Raw genomic sequence first — 14,877 nt, 5'->3', positions numbered from 1 at the left:
CGGGTGTAGAATGTTACCCTACAAGTCAGCTCGGTGGGTTTCGGTGCGAAGTGGCCCTGCACCGCCTTGACGATCTGTTCGAAGGTGCAATCGCCAAGGTTGGTGGGGGAGAGTAGCCTTCTGGCCAGGGACACCACCGCGGTGCTGCAGGAGGCCAGGAGGAAACCCCGCTTCTTGCCTTCGTCGGTGATGTCGAAGAATTGTAGCGCGGACTCGGCGCCCTGGACCCAGGAGGCCCAGTCTTGCGGGCGGGCTGTGTCGAAGGGTGGAAGCAGCCCTAGCCCGGGAGCGGTAGCCATTGTGCGCGCCGGAGGGGGTGCGGGATGAGTGGTCGAGTTGTTCGATGGTTCGCTCATCGGATCGGCTGCTTCGCATCCTCCTGGTTCCTCGCGACGGCCCGGCTCAGATGCGGCTAGATCCCATCCTCGTCACCACTATTGTGTAGTGGGAAGCCGCATGGATCGACGATAGACAACGACGTGGTGCATAGCACGTTTTATTAGGCACACAACAAGACAAACAGACAAACGGCCGGCAGGCCAACTATATACACACCTGGGGACCACCCCTTGGTCACCATAGGTGGGTTTCTTCGGCTTTGGTGATAAAATCTAAAGGATCTTGAATAGATCGGATGGGGGGAGAGTAGCTTTCTGTGGCTGCCTACTAGATGACTGATTAACAAAACACTGATGTCATCTTGAGCAGGTGCATCACGTCCATACACCATCAGCTTGGCCATAGAAAGAGACTTTTGTAGGGGTATTGCTACATGGAAAGCAAGCTCTTTGGAAACATAAAACAAACAGTTGTGCCTCCTTGGATCAGAAGGTACTTCAAAAGAGCTCAGGAGGCATCACCGTTGTGTCTGGAGAGAATGACCATTCCAAAGCAGCTCCTTCTCACATAAAGGACACTTGGCTTGGATTCTAACCAGCATTTTGTGATTGATGCCACACTCTTAGCTGCCATTTTGTGGCATTTTAAAGAGGTCATGCAAGAGTTCTTGAAGGTCATTACTTCTCAGTTTTTAAGGTCAAAAAGTTGTTTTAATTGATAACTATATGTTGAATTTTAGATGCTCTGTTTTATTATTTTAATTTGTCATGACCCACCTTGGGTGCCAATTTTTCTTGCAAGAATGCCAGCTTATAAATATTTATTTATTTATTTATTTATTTTTAAGCCCCCGGAGGGGATTTTTTATCATTTTCTATAAACTACAAATTACAACGAAAAAAGGGGAAGGGTTGTCTACATCTAGGGAGAAAGGAAAGAAAACCACTACTAACTAAAACCCCAAGTATAGGAGATCATTACATCAGCTTGTATAAGTGTTAATCTTAGATGCTGGTATTACATTGAACATAGTCGATTAATCTAAATTATTTATCTTTTTAACCATTCTAACTGTTTAAAGACAACCCCAAGAGAATCATTTATAGTATATGCTTTAAGGGACTATTCAGAGTTCTTCAGCCTTCACTTTGCGTTATCTTCTAATCCTCAATTGATATTCTCGTTTCGGGGCCACCGCCCCCTTTTCTGAAGCAGAGTCCTTGTCGAAAGACACTGAGTCCATTTCATCACTGAGTTTGCTGTCATCTTCTTCCTTGACGTCCTCTTCTGGTTCACCCATTTGCAGTCTCATAAACTCATGAGCTTTGGAAACAGAGTCAATCTTTTCTTTTTTATCCTGTAGTTTCAAAATGATGCCTTCCGGGGTCAACCATCTGTATGGAATGCTGTTTGTTTGTAGAAAGAGGATTAAGTCTTTGTACTTCTCTCTCTTCTTCCTTATTTCAAATGGAATATATTTTAAAATCCTAATAGTAGTTCCTCCAATTTTCAATGGTGTTCCTGAAGTCGCTTTCAAGATTAAATCTCTTACGTGTCTTTTCGAGAATCTCACCACTATCTCTCCAGGCACATTATTTTTTTTAATGTAAACAGAGTAGGCCCTTACAAGGTATTCAGCTTTTAAATCTGTAACTGGAGCTAATCCATCGCTTAAAAGTTGTTTTAGATTCTCATCTTTAGATTCAGGGACTCCTTGGAACTGGAGGACCAGGTTAGCGTTCTCCATTTGCAATTGTAGAAGTTGAAATTCATCCAAAGTGTGCTTCTTTTTGAGCATTTGTACCTTTTTCTTAACTTTTTTAGAGTTAGCATCCATTTCCTTTACTTTCTCAGCTGTTTGCTCTGTCTTCTTTTAGTTTCAGACAGTTGGAGCTGCTGAGCTGCAAAATTTTGATTTAAAGTTGTCAGCTGTTGATTGATGTTAGTCATCTGATCCAGTAGAGGGTGCAAAGAGTCCGCCAGAAGCTTAGAGAAATCAGTGGTCTCTTCTGGTCATGGTTTCACTCCCCAGTGGTTTCACTTTTGCTTGTTTTTCTCTCTCAGTTTTTTTCCACGCCATTTTAATGGATTGTTTACTTTTATATAAACTTGCTAAAGACTCTGAAATTTGCCCATACACTTATCCGCACTCTGGTAAGTTTCTTAAAGCAGATTTCAATGCTTTAGCTTCTGCTCCCCCCCCCCATTAGCTCGCTTTTTAGTTCATACGTATGGGAGGGGCCCCTCCCCCACTCGCTTTTTTTGCTGTTCCCAGGGGAGGGCTTTCTTCTTAAATCACCAGCATTTCACTTTTACTCGACTCACTATTCGTTGTTGGCCATAAGACCTCACTTAAAGTTTGTTTAAAGCGCTTCAATTCCCCAGCAACGCGCTGGTGAAGAGGCCACCCTCCAAAAGCCCCATGGCTAGGAGCCTTTCACAAAGGCTCCGGGGGGTGGAGGTGAACAGTCAACCCCCTCCTAACCGCAAGAGTGAAGATCGCACCCCCAGGAAGTCCGGGAGGTGCATCTGCCAGCATGTCGCCATAAACCGGCATGTCACCAGCTTATAAATATTTATATAATGAATAAATAATAAATATCATTTCTCAAAATTCCCAAAGAATCCTCAAGTTTAACCCACTTTAGATAATAAATTATGAGATTCCTCCCTGGTTCTTCCTATTACCTTTCTTAGCATTTTAGTGATAGAAAATTTAATTTTTGCAATAAAATCCCATTGAGAATGAACTGTTGAACTGTTAACAAATCTTTAAATTTTGTATCACAGCATAAAAATATTAGGCTATTTTGTGAATGCAAGAGCTTCAACCAGCTTAAATTTCTATTGAATCTTTAAGGCATTAGTTGTATTTCACATTTCACAAAATAAGAATTCAGTGAAACAAAAAGCATTAAAATATACTTTATGAACTCCATAAACAAATTGCAAATATAATACTATTTGTACTGCTAAAACCATTGCAGCTGACTTGTGGCAACCCCATCCCCTTACTTATGGCAACCCCATAATGCTGTTGAATTTTCTAAAGGCTCCATATGATGTGGTATTAACACATTTTATGCTGTAACATTTGTTATTTGTTGGTAAGTAACTAGAATAAAATGTATAATAGGATAGAAACAACTCCTACATTCTTAAAATTTTAACCACTGCATTTCCCAGAGTGTTTCAGTCACTACTCTTCTCTTGGTAGCACCTCAAACGGGGATGGTGAGACCTGGGATAACAGTCTCTCTTTGTTGCTAGCATTATGATTGCCAGCCTACATACATGATTGCCAGCCTACATGCCAGCCTTGAAAATCTCCTGGTATTACAATTGATCTTCTCATTATAGACATAAGTTCCCCCAGAGAAAATGGTTTTGGAGGGTGGACTCTATGGCATTGTATACTGCTGAGGTTCCTCCTCTCCCCAAACACCCCCCCAGACTCCACCCCCAAAATCTCTTGGTATTTCCCAACCCAGAGCTGACAACCCTAGCTGGCATGTCCTGGTTTCAATGTGTTATCCTGTCTGCCTTTTGTGGGTGGATGCTGGGAAAACCTTTTATCAAGCAGCACAGCAAATCTTGTACATTTTTCTGCTTCTTTTTTATTTTTATTTTAAGTTTTTTATTCTTTTATATAGTAATTCCAAGCAGAAAAGTCAACAACATAAGCAATAAAAACAGCGTGGGGGTATACATAGTAGGGAAACACAGGTCAAGAGCACTATTAATCGTCAATAGCCAGAATTGGGAATTGTCAACTTATATATTTAAACCAAGAACCCATTTTTCTGCTTCTAATCCAAATATTGTTCACCAATAACAAGCATTACCTAAGGCTTACATATATGATGCCAGGTAACTCTGGGTTGTTCACTAGAATGGTATGCAAGGCAACTAAAACAAAATTAACATATCTTTCTATTTGTGCAAGCAACCCCTTGTACAAGTGGAAAGTCTTTTTTTAATTTAGGTTTCCTTGCACACCGTTTTAGGCAGTGAACAACACAGAATTACCTGAAGTCTTATACAGATATGTTATAGCAATGGATGAACTTTGGTGAAAACCCTTGAACAACCTCCTACCTGAGGGGTTTGATGAACAGTGCTAGAACGGTTTTATTTATTTATTTAGATTTATATTCTGCTCTCACCGTGAATGTGCTCAGAACAGATTACATCATAAGTAGGTAAAAACATACATTAATAAATATATAGCAATATTTAAAACAATTAAATAACACAATTTAAAAACACCCACTTGTGGTTAATCACCTGGATGTTGCTGGTGTGATGACATCACTTCCTGTGTGATGCCAACAAGAGGCCCAAACATTTCTCTCTCTCTCTTTTTTGAAACCCCCAAAAGGGTAATTTTATTATTTTTTCGTAAGACTACAAACATTTCTCTTTCTTCAGATAAGTCATCCCATCCCCTGCCAGTTGCTAGGAGGGACTTGGCAACCCTTCCAATGTATTATTTTAAATAGAGATAGCCTTATGGGGTCCCCAATATTAGCTAAGGAACTTGTGAGGAAAGAGAGTTTTATCCTACCCCACACTGTTTCACCAACCTCACTTTATTTGTCTTGGAAGGAAACAAAATGGGAACCAATTTGCTTTTTAAATTAAAGATTAGTAATAGCACACAATTATTAACAGCAAGGAGGTTTTATATCAAATATACTAGAACCTTCCTTGCTCGACCCACATAGGGCCCTTGTGGCTGCTATGCCAGAAAATACTTTAACGGTCATTAACAACTCAGAATTGGGTCCCTTACAAAGCAGATTCATAAACAGAGTATGGAACAGTGAACTGCATATTCAGGTGCACTTACCCATCAAAAATGCATTATAGTGTTTGATACAACAGCATCACTGTGTATTATGAAGGATGGGATATTTTCTCAGACCATTATGTGTAAAGCCTCTCAGGAAGCTAAGTAAGTGGTAGGTGTAAGGTTCCGAGAGCACTTTTTCATTTATTTACTTCTCTGTGCAAGTGCAGCTAATGATAAGTAAATTACCTCTGTGACATTGCTGAGGAGGCTTATCAAAAATTAAAACCAGGTGCAGATCAAAGATACATCCCAGAAGTACATGAGATAATTATAGTAGGATTAGTGTAAAATGAGTGCATTTATTACCCATGATATCACTCAATGTGTCTGGAGAATGCTGGTACTTTATTTTAATTAGCTGTTTCTTTCACTGTGTTGCTTGGTCAAACCATCCCAATTTTTTTTAAAAAGTGTACCCATTGGTCAAAATGCTTGTAGCAAATCTTGTTTCAAATTGAAGCAATTTATTTAAAAACAATCTCTTCACAACTGCAACAGCAATCAATGAGCTTTTCCCTTAGAGGAGATCTCCACTTGTGCTACAGAGGGGGGAAAACACTATTGTTAATTGCCTGTATCTAAATGATTGCCTTGCCCTCAAATGTTACTCTTTGGCACTCATTCATTTGTTGTGTTTAACAAAATGCTATTTCCCTTAGGAAATGCATAGTAATTTTCCTCTGCGGTTTTTTAGAGCTCACTCTCAGTCTTTCAACTGGACAAGAGCCTGGCATAAGCTGGGATAGTACATAATAATAATAATAATAATAATAATAATAATAATCATTATTATTAATAATAATAATAACAAACAACAACATAATACAAACAGTAAAGAGATGTGAAATGGCTTGCACTTTTTGTAAATATTCGTACTAATATTAACTAACCAAATAACGAAACAAAAACTTGTTTAACCTAAAATTGTTATACCAAAAATTAATTTAAATTTTTCCATGGACTGAAGTGCCCTTCCATCAGTGCATGGGGTGTGTTTTTGTGATGATTCCTTTCTCCCACTGCTGTCTCCCACACTGTTCATATGGATCTCCGATCTTGTAGGAGTAGAATTTAAGCAGGGAGGGATCAGTGGCCTACAACAGGAGGGGAGAGTCTCATTCTGTTAGCTCCACACAACTAAGTTGGACTTCATAAATATATGAGCAAAAGGAAAGAAGTAAAGAATGGGGTTTCAGTTATTTAACTGGCTCTGCTATCCTGTAAGCAGTTGCGTGCATCTTTGTATCAAAAAAGAACTGAACAATAGATTTCTGTAATGTTTTCACTGATGACCTTTCAGGGTCTTTGGCTTGGGGCAGATGTTGATTCTATATATAAGCATTTTCTTTTAATAAGCACAAACATTTTGTTTGTGGTCCCTGAACCACCAACCATACTACATACTTGGGGGGGGGGGGGTGTGAGGGTTTTTTTAGACACAAATATCTGAAATTTGGCAGGAATGATCCTTTGGAGGGAAGGGATACAATCTGTGAGTATTTTGTCCCAGTTGCATGGGACAAAAATATTACAGCTGGAAGTATGCTTTTCCTTAACTCGCCTGTTTTCTCCTATGTGTCTCAAATTTGGCTAGTTGAATCCCACAACTGACAGGAACAATTCCTAATAATAATAATAATAATTTTAATAGAAATGAGTATTTTTAAAAAAAATGAAAGCAAAAATTCAAAATAAGTTTTGTACACAATATTGAGAACTTAATTTTGTTCCTCACATGCCAGAATGAGTGTAGATGTCTGGAATCTATAGCTAGGATTTTGTAAAATCATAGGGGTAGTCCCAATTAGCCCCATAAGGTCCAAAAGGATTCTGGGACACACTATTGGTTAGTGGCTGGCTCAGCAAAAAGTAGTATGTAAAACAGGGTGGTGCAATCTGGAGAAAGTTAGGGATGCTTGCATCCTGTTCACTTCCCTGGGACTTAATGGTACCAAAGCAAAGAAATATATACGAAGTCGGGATTTTATAGCTATGATGATGAAAACTGCATGAAAACATTTATCAAAAGACATTTTATAGTATCAAAATAGCATAGCCACTCAGCACCAAGCACAATTGTTGAGGAGGGAAAAGATCCATGAAATCTTTTGAGTTTAATCTTATAATAATTCTATGCTTGTTTTTCTATGCTAGTATTTTCCCCATACCTTAATGCATCATCAGTACTGCAGGCACATAAATGGCATTTTTTGCACCGAGTAAGCTAGCATATTAAATTCCTATCTTCTGGTTACCATTGAACAGCTGCTCAACATGTGGCATAAAGTGATAAACAGGGCTATGGTAAGCCAGTGCTGTGTAATTTCCATTTCCATTTGTTTCCTAAACCATTTTATTACTATTCTAATGAAACTGTTGTAGGGTTTATTTATTTCAAGGAAACAAACATATTTTGCTTACAGATAAGAAATATTTCAAATATGTGGATAGTCCTGATCTTAAAATTGTAGAACTTGAAGGTGTTTCCATTACATCTGTGAAGGGAATGATGTGGGAAAATAAACCCTTTATTCAAAAAACAAAATAATGTTTTAATTACATTTTCTTTTCTTTTAGAAAAGTGAAGTTATTAAAAAAAGCAGCCATATGCATCACCGTAACAAAAGTGTAGACATGCTTAGGTAGTAAAAATAATATTATTGCTTATGTTTTCTGCCTCTAGCTTCTTATTTATTTAATTGAATATATTATATTGTATAGTTATAGCAGAACTCTGTAAAGAAAACTCATATGTAACATTAGGGACAAAATTCCCTAACAAAAGTTGTGGGAAGTCAGTGATAATCAGGAATCCTGAGATAAGTGATGACTCAACTCATTGCCATCTGTGGTCAAGAGTGGTCTTAGTGGTTCTGAGGCTCTGGGCAAAAGTCTAAGCTAGGGCCCTAGCCTTACTGCCATACGCACCCCACTGTGACAACTGTGGTCCCAACCAAGGGCCAATGTGGAGCCCCATGCAGGTGGGTGTAATCTTCCACTGTGAGTGAGCTGTATGAGCAAGGGATTGGGCACATACCACCAGCATGACAAATGGAGTCCTTGCTGCCAGCTGGTGGGCAAATGGGAGGTCAGTGTACTTACCTTAGCAGGCAGGCAGGTGGGTAGAGTATATGGTCTAGGGCAGCAAGCAAAATGGTGGGGGACTCACTGCTGGCACAGCAAGTCAGCCACCCTAGCACCATGGCAGCCTGCTTACTTCTTTCTCTTTTCTCCCCTTCATTGGTGTGAGAGGGGGAGCAGAGCCCCTTTTAGGGTCTTTCCCCCCTCCCAGTCTACCCTTGATTGGGTGAGGCAGCTTCATGACAGGCAATCAGCTTCAAAGAAGTTACCCACCACCCTACTACAGCTTATTTCATTATTTTTATTTTACAAAATTCACACCCCACCTTTCTGCCTTCATAAGGGTCACAAAGGCAGCTAATGAATTAAAACATATATAATAAAATCTCATTTTAAAAGCCATTAAAACCAACAAACACATCAGTTAACAATTCAAAACAGAGCTAAAATACAGTTGAGCAGGGATTATTTGTGTTTTTGAGCAGGGATGAGGGATGACTGAGGGAATGACAAATGAAACAAAAATTCTTCATCAGCTGGTGGAAGATAACAACAGAAGGGGACAGACGTATTTCCCTGGGGAGTGAATGAGTTCCAGAGTTTTGCTGCTGTGACTGAGATGGCCCTTTCTGGGGTTGCAACCAGCTTAATCTTAGAAGGTGGGGGTACCTGAAGCTGGGCCTCAGAAAATGATCATAGCGGTTGGGTAGGTCCATAAGGGAGTAGGTGATCCTTCAGGTATATGGGTCCCAAACCATATAGGGTTTTGAAAGTCAATATCAGCACCTTGAATTGTGCTCATAAACACAAGTCAGTGTAGGTGTGCCAAGACTGGAGTGATATGATCCCTACTACCCTGTCTAGTCAACATCCTGGCTGCAGCATTCTGGACCAGCTGAAGTTTCCGAATACTTTTGAATGACAGCCCCACACAGAGCACATTGCAATATTGTAATGCAGATGTAACCAGGGCATGCACAGCAGTAATCCTGTTTTTTTCTAACCAGGAAAGGGCACGGCTGGCTAACCAGTTGAAGCTGGTAAAGGGCACTTCTGGGCACAGCTGCCACATACTTATCTAGAAGTAAGCCTGGGTCCAAGAGCACCACCTCATTATGGACCTCTTTCTCCACGAGGAGTGCAACCCTATCCAGAATGGGTGACATCTTAAATTCTGGGTCAGATCTTCTGTTCACCAGTAGCGCTTTCATCTTGTCAGTTTATTATGCTTCAGTTTATTAGCCCACATCCACACCAAAAGTACTTCCAGGTACTGTGCCATGGTTTCTACAGTCTCCCTGGGATCAACTGGACACGCGGGATAGAGCAGAATGTCATCCATATTGATGACAACCCAGCCCAAATCTCCAGATGATCATCCCCCAGCAATTTATTGTCCTAGGTGCTGCTCTGAGGTTGCTGATGCTCTCCACTGCAACTCCAGAGGCCAGCAGCCTTTTGGCCAAGAATGCCCTGCATAACTCTCCTTGAACCGATGAGACTTGGGCTTTTTTCACACACATCAGAGGTCCTCAGTAATCTTTGTATGAGTGCAATAAAGAATGATGTCAGTAGTAACCCTATTATCTTCCAATATATTTGCAAAGATGCCATCACCGGGTGTTCTAGGAGACCTGCATAACATTTGTAGATATGGAACTGCATACAAATTGATGGTGTCACAATTACCATCTGGTATTCAAAAGACAAGCTTTTGAAAATGCACTTAGTTATTGCTGCATTTATAGCACAATATTTTTTTATTTTGCATTCTTGCTCAATTTGCGTTTTCATATGTCAAACTCTATTTTTACTATTTGATTTAAAAAAAATAATCCAGCCAGAGACATTTTTTAAAAGCTAGGAGGGAGAGAAAATGACAGGTGAATATTTCTTTGCCTCTAATTTCAATACAGCCATAAAAATATAAGAGCCTTTAGTGGTATATATTTTTTTATTTTACTATTTCTCATTGCCTTCTTAATAGTAAAACTAATAGTACAATTGACTCAGAATGATCAGTCATATGTCTTTTGTGTGCAATTGCTTGGCCGATAGGAGGGCAATGGGCTATGATGACGATACCACTTATAGTTATTATCTGATAAGTAATATTGCTAAGGAGATTGGTGTTGACAGACAGATACAACTGCATTTGTTCAGGCCTTTTTCATCCTTGGAAACTGACAGTGATCTCAATCCATCATGTAATCTTCCATGGAACAAAGTAGCACAAGAAATTGGTCATGTTCTAAATTTGAATGGAAGAAATGACAAATTGGGATAATTTGCAACATCTAAAACAAAAAAGCAAAGCTGTTTATGGAGAGCTGGGGGGGGGGGGAGATGAATTGCATATCAACAGGATAGTGTCAGCAATATTAACACACAACCAAAACAGGAGATTCTGGGAGACGTGGAATAATTTGTCTTCAGCTTTATCCTACATGTTTGACAGAAGGTATTGAGGAATGCAGTCTCACAAGTGAATTGCTGCATGTATCCCATATGCTTGTTTTGCCTATGTTTACTTCAACAAAAAGATAGTTGTTTGTGATGCTATAATATTTGTGCAAACCAAACAGGGAGCACATGCCCTGCATTCATAAAGGAATGCCAAATGTATTATATATGAATGGCTTTATTTGCCTTGGCTGCAAGGAAAATACGGGCCAACGCTGCTCCTAGCTCATACTGATTTTAGTGGGTATGTTGTGACTTAATTAACTGTTCATAACCTCGGTTTTAACTGTTCATAACCTCGGTTTTATGGATTTATAATGTTGGATTGTATCTTATTTTATACAGTTTTTGTGTTTTATTGTGCTCTTCTCTGTCTGTGGTTTGCAATGGCCTATGGCTAAATACAATAAAATCTTCTCTAGTAAAAAAAATCTTAAGACCTAGAAGTAAAACTTCTGGTTCTTTTTTAAATGTACACTTCAAAATTTTCTGCATTTCATTATGGACTTCTGTCCAAAATGTTACAGCTTTGTCACAAGTCCACCACATATGGTAAAAAGAGCCTTCTTTTTTCTTACACTTCCAACACTTATTTGACATATTTTCATTCATATTTGCAATTTTTTTGGCGTCATATACCACCTATACATCATTTTATAACAATTCTCTTTTACATTATTACAAGTTGAAATTTTTATTGCATTTTCCCACAAATATTCCCAAGATGCCATAGTCACCTCCTTATTCATGTTTATAGCCCATTTAATCATTTGCTCTTTTACCGTCTCATCCTATTATATATGAGAAATGTTAGAGGGTGCTTTTCCCCCCAGACATCAATATAAATAACTGTCTTTAGTTCAGAATGTGGTGATGATTATGTTTTATAATTCTTTGCAGAACTAATGTACACAGTTGAACTTGCTGGTGGCCTTGGTGCTATTCTGCTACTGCTTATTTGTTTAGTCACTATCTACAAATGTTACAAGATTGAGATTATGCTATTCTACCGGAATCATTTTGGTGCTGAAGAACTAGATGGAGGTAAGCAAGCAAGTTACTTTGTACATTTCCCCACTTTTCTGTGGAACCTATTTCTTTGTCTATACTAAGGTGCTAATTTTTAATATTCTATTTTTTTAAAGGCATTGAGGCAGTAGTCCTGGATTGCATCTCTTGGCTTACATTGAGTAATGAATCAAAATTGTTCTAGATAGGATGTGATTTTTATGAGGGGCATGCATTCAGAGATACCTGAGCTGAAGTTAAATGTGAAATTAGCTGTTTCACTTTGCCTTGGGGCATCTGAAATGACCCAAACACTCTCAGGTGAAGTCCAGTATCAGCAACTGGGCTCATTGGCCAGCTTTCTTGTCTCTTGGGATGCCAGTCCCCAGGTGGGGGTGGAGAATCCCCCAATTTGGCTGGTGGGGGAAGACCTGCCCCTAAGGTCCACCCCTAACAGTGACCACTAGTGGCCACCCCTCTCCCTTCCCTACTCTGAGATTTAAAGGGCCTCCAGCTGATCAGTGGGAGCATGCAGCCACTTGGAGTTCAGGCATAGGCCCCCCGCTTGACAAAAGCATTTAAAGGGTCCCTTCAAATGCTTTTTCGCAAGAAGCAACAGGGCCACATGTGCCTGATCTCCAAGTGGCGAATTTGCTGCTTGGGGTCACAGTCCCCAACATGATGACAGTACTTCTGAATGACATCATCATGTTGGGGGTGTCCCCGCTCCCTCCAGAAACACCCCAAAAGCCCCCCCCCCGAGACTAGGAAGGACTTGGCAACCCTACTTGTCTCTGGCTGCCAGGGCCAGTAGCAGAAGGCCAAGAGTTATGGCAGCCTCTTAATTGACTGCTGACTTCTTCCTCATCCCTCTTGTCTCTCCAGGTAGGTCCAGAGGCAACAGGGAATTCCCCAGACAACAATAAAATATAAGTACAATAAAACTGTCTAAAAATGCCCCATATGTTTATTAACTAAATTTATGTCTTCTGAAACTGCACGAACATAATGGTTTGAGTAAAATTTGGTAAAATCCTTCATGTCAAGTTGATGCAGTAGTCATTTTTATTGTATTTATTCAGCCCAAATGAAATCCACCTGTGGTAAAGGTAAAGGTTCCCTTGCTCAAAAGCCAGTCGAATCTGACTCTAGGGTTGCAGTGCTCATCTCTGTTTCAAAGCCGAAGAGCCAGCACTGTCCGAAGACGTTTCCGTGGTCATGTGGCCAGCATGACTAAACACCAAGGCGCACGGAATGCTGTTACCTTCCCACCGAAGTGGTACCTATTATCTACTTGCAATTTCTTGCTTTTGAATCGCTAGGTTGGCCAGAGATGGGGCCAGAGACGGGAGCTCACTCCGTCTTGTGGCACCCGGGTCTCGAACTGCTGAATTACTGAACCTGACAATATTCTCTAGCAAAAAAATCACATTCACAATGATTATTTTAGAAAGGCTGGAAGTTATGCTTATAAGGACTTAACAAAATTTAAAATTCACTTCCAAAAATCTACCCTGTAGAACAAGATTTATCTCCCTATAGCTGATCAGTATATTTATTGACTTGTTCTGATTTGTTAAGAATTTTGATAGAGGTGAGAATTCATTTATTAGATCTTAAAGTTTAGAAATTGAGTGAAATGGTTTTGACAAATCAGTAATGTATCGTCATCATATATTTGTATTTAATATTTTACATATAATTTCTATTCCAGTTATGTCTAAGTCTAGATATAACAATAAAGAAGGCAAAGAATATATTTGACACTAGCCTGATACCCATGCTTCACTACGGTATTTAAGTTCCGTAAATCCAGTTATAATACTGATGATGTGAAGTTTGAAATGTAACATTTGTTGTAGGAATTCTAATGGAGAAGATTGTAGTGTAAAAAATGAAGTGAGACATACGTACTTTGTTTTTCTCTATGAAGGACGTTGGTGGTTCTGCCCTCAGGTGCTAGGATCACCAGGCTGCTTGGTGAGCTCACTGTAGAGCAGGCCACATAGAACTGTCCATTTAAGAAGCAATCGTCTGTTAAGTCAGCTCCTACCACCTTCCACGAAAGTGATGGCCTCTCAACTTGTGTTCCTGGATTGTTTTGCTCATATGGAGACTGTGTTGTTCTGAGTACCTCAGGGTGATCTTGCTGGTACTTGGCCTGTGCAACTCAGTGCACCACAGGATTTCTATGTGCAAATATCTTTGCCACATTCCTAAGTTGCCTCCTCCTTGTAGCGTTGGTGTATCTGGCTTGACGTTTGCCAGGAGCTTTCATGGGGGCAGTAAGAGGTGAGAGGTGTGAGGGGGAGTTGGTGTGAGGGAGTGGTGATATGGTGGACATTTCTTCAGGTTCATGAGGGAGGCACACATCAAAATGGCTCCTAGAAATGTCCTTTACTATTGCCCCATGAACATTCATTAACTCAATTCCCATGCTGGCTTTTTTTGAAAAATGTCTATTCAGGAGTCTTGAATTGCTGATTTCTGTAACTGTCCTCAGCTGTCTGCAGTCTCTTCTACTGTGTTTTACCTTAGAACATTGACATCACAGCTGAGCAATCAGAGGGAGGTGGGTGCAAGTAGGCAGGTTTTACCTCAGAACTCTGAACTACACAGCTGACCGAGGTTTCTTGGTGCAGGAGTTTGGCCTGGGCATTGATTTTTTTATTTTTTTTTTACAAAAATGCTTATTTATGTTACATTTAAGAAGTGGGACATAACTACATATTCAAAACACCATCTGAGCGATCAGATATTAAGCAAGTTCATATGAACCAATTTTCTAGAACCTACATTGTGAGAAGTTAAATAACCTAATAAAGGAAACCACTTTTCTACAAATTTGGGGTATATTTCCATAGTGGGTGGGAGTGTGGCTGAAGCCATTGATGAGGCTGGGCCAGCAGCATTGCTAAGGTGATCCTGCTGGGGTGGCATCCCTGATGGATTAAAGTACCCTGGCCATGCTCCTACACCTGACAGACATCCGCCTGTCTGGTGTTGGGGGGAGTGTGTTTAAAGTCATCAGGGAAGCTGGGCCAGCAGCAGGTAATCCTGCTAAGCAACTGTAAGCATCCCACCCCCCTCCTACACCTGACAAACATCTGCCTATGTGGTGTAAGGGGGGG

At 40.1% G+C, this 14,877-nt stretch overlaps 1 protein-coding gene across 1 annotated transcript in view; it reads left to right on the top strand.

Moving 5' to 3' along the window:
• Positions 1–14,877, top strand: part of LOC107106121 (interleukin-1 receptor accessory protein-like 1) — an 83,922-nt gene that overhangs the window by 43,590 nt on the left and 25,455 nt on the right. The window contains exon 7 of the mRNA XM_015406212.1: positions 11,639–11,782. Coding sequence (XP_015261698.1) covers positions 11,639–11,782 — 144 coding nt within the window. The remainder of the gene's footprint in view (positions 1–11,638; positions 11,783–14,877) is intronic.

The sequence above is a fragment of the Gekko japonicus genome, unplaced genomic scaffold (genome assembly GCF_001447785.1).
Source record: "Gekko japonicus isolate JY-2015 unplaced genomic scaffold, Gekko_japonicus_V1.1 scaffold1231, whole genome shotgun sequence".
NCBI lineage: Eukaryota > Metazoa > Chordata > Lepidosauria > Squamata > Gekkonidae > Gekko > Gekko japonicus.
This window is presented reverse-complemented; position numbering and strand designations above follow the sequence as displayed.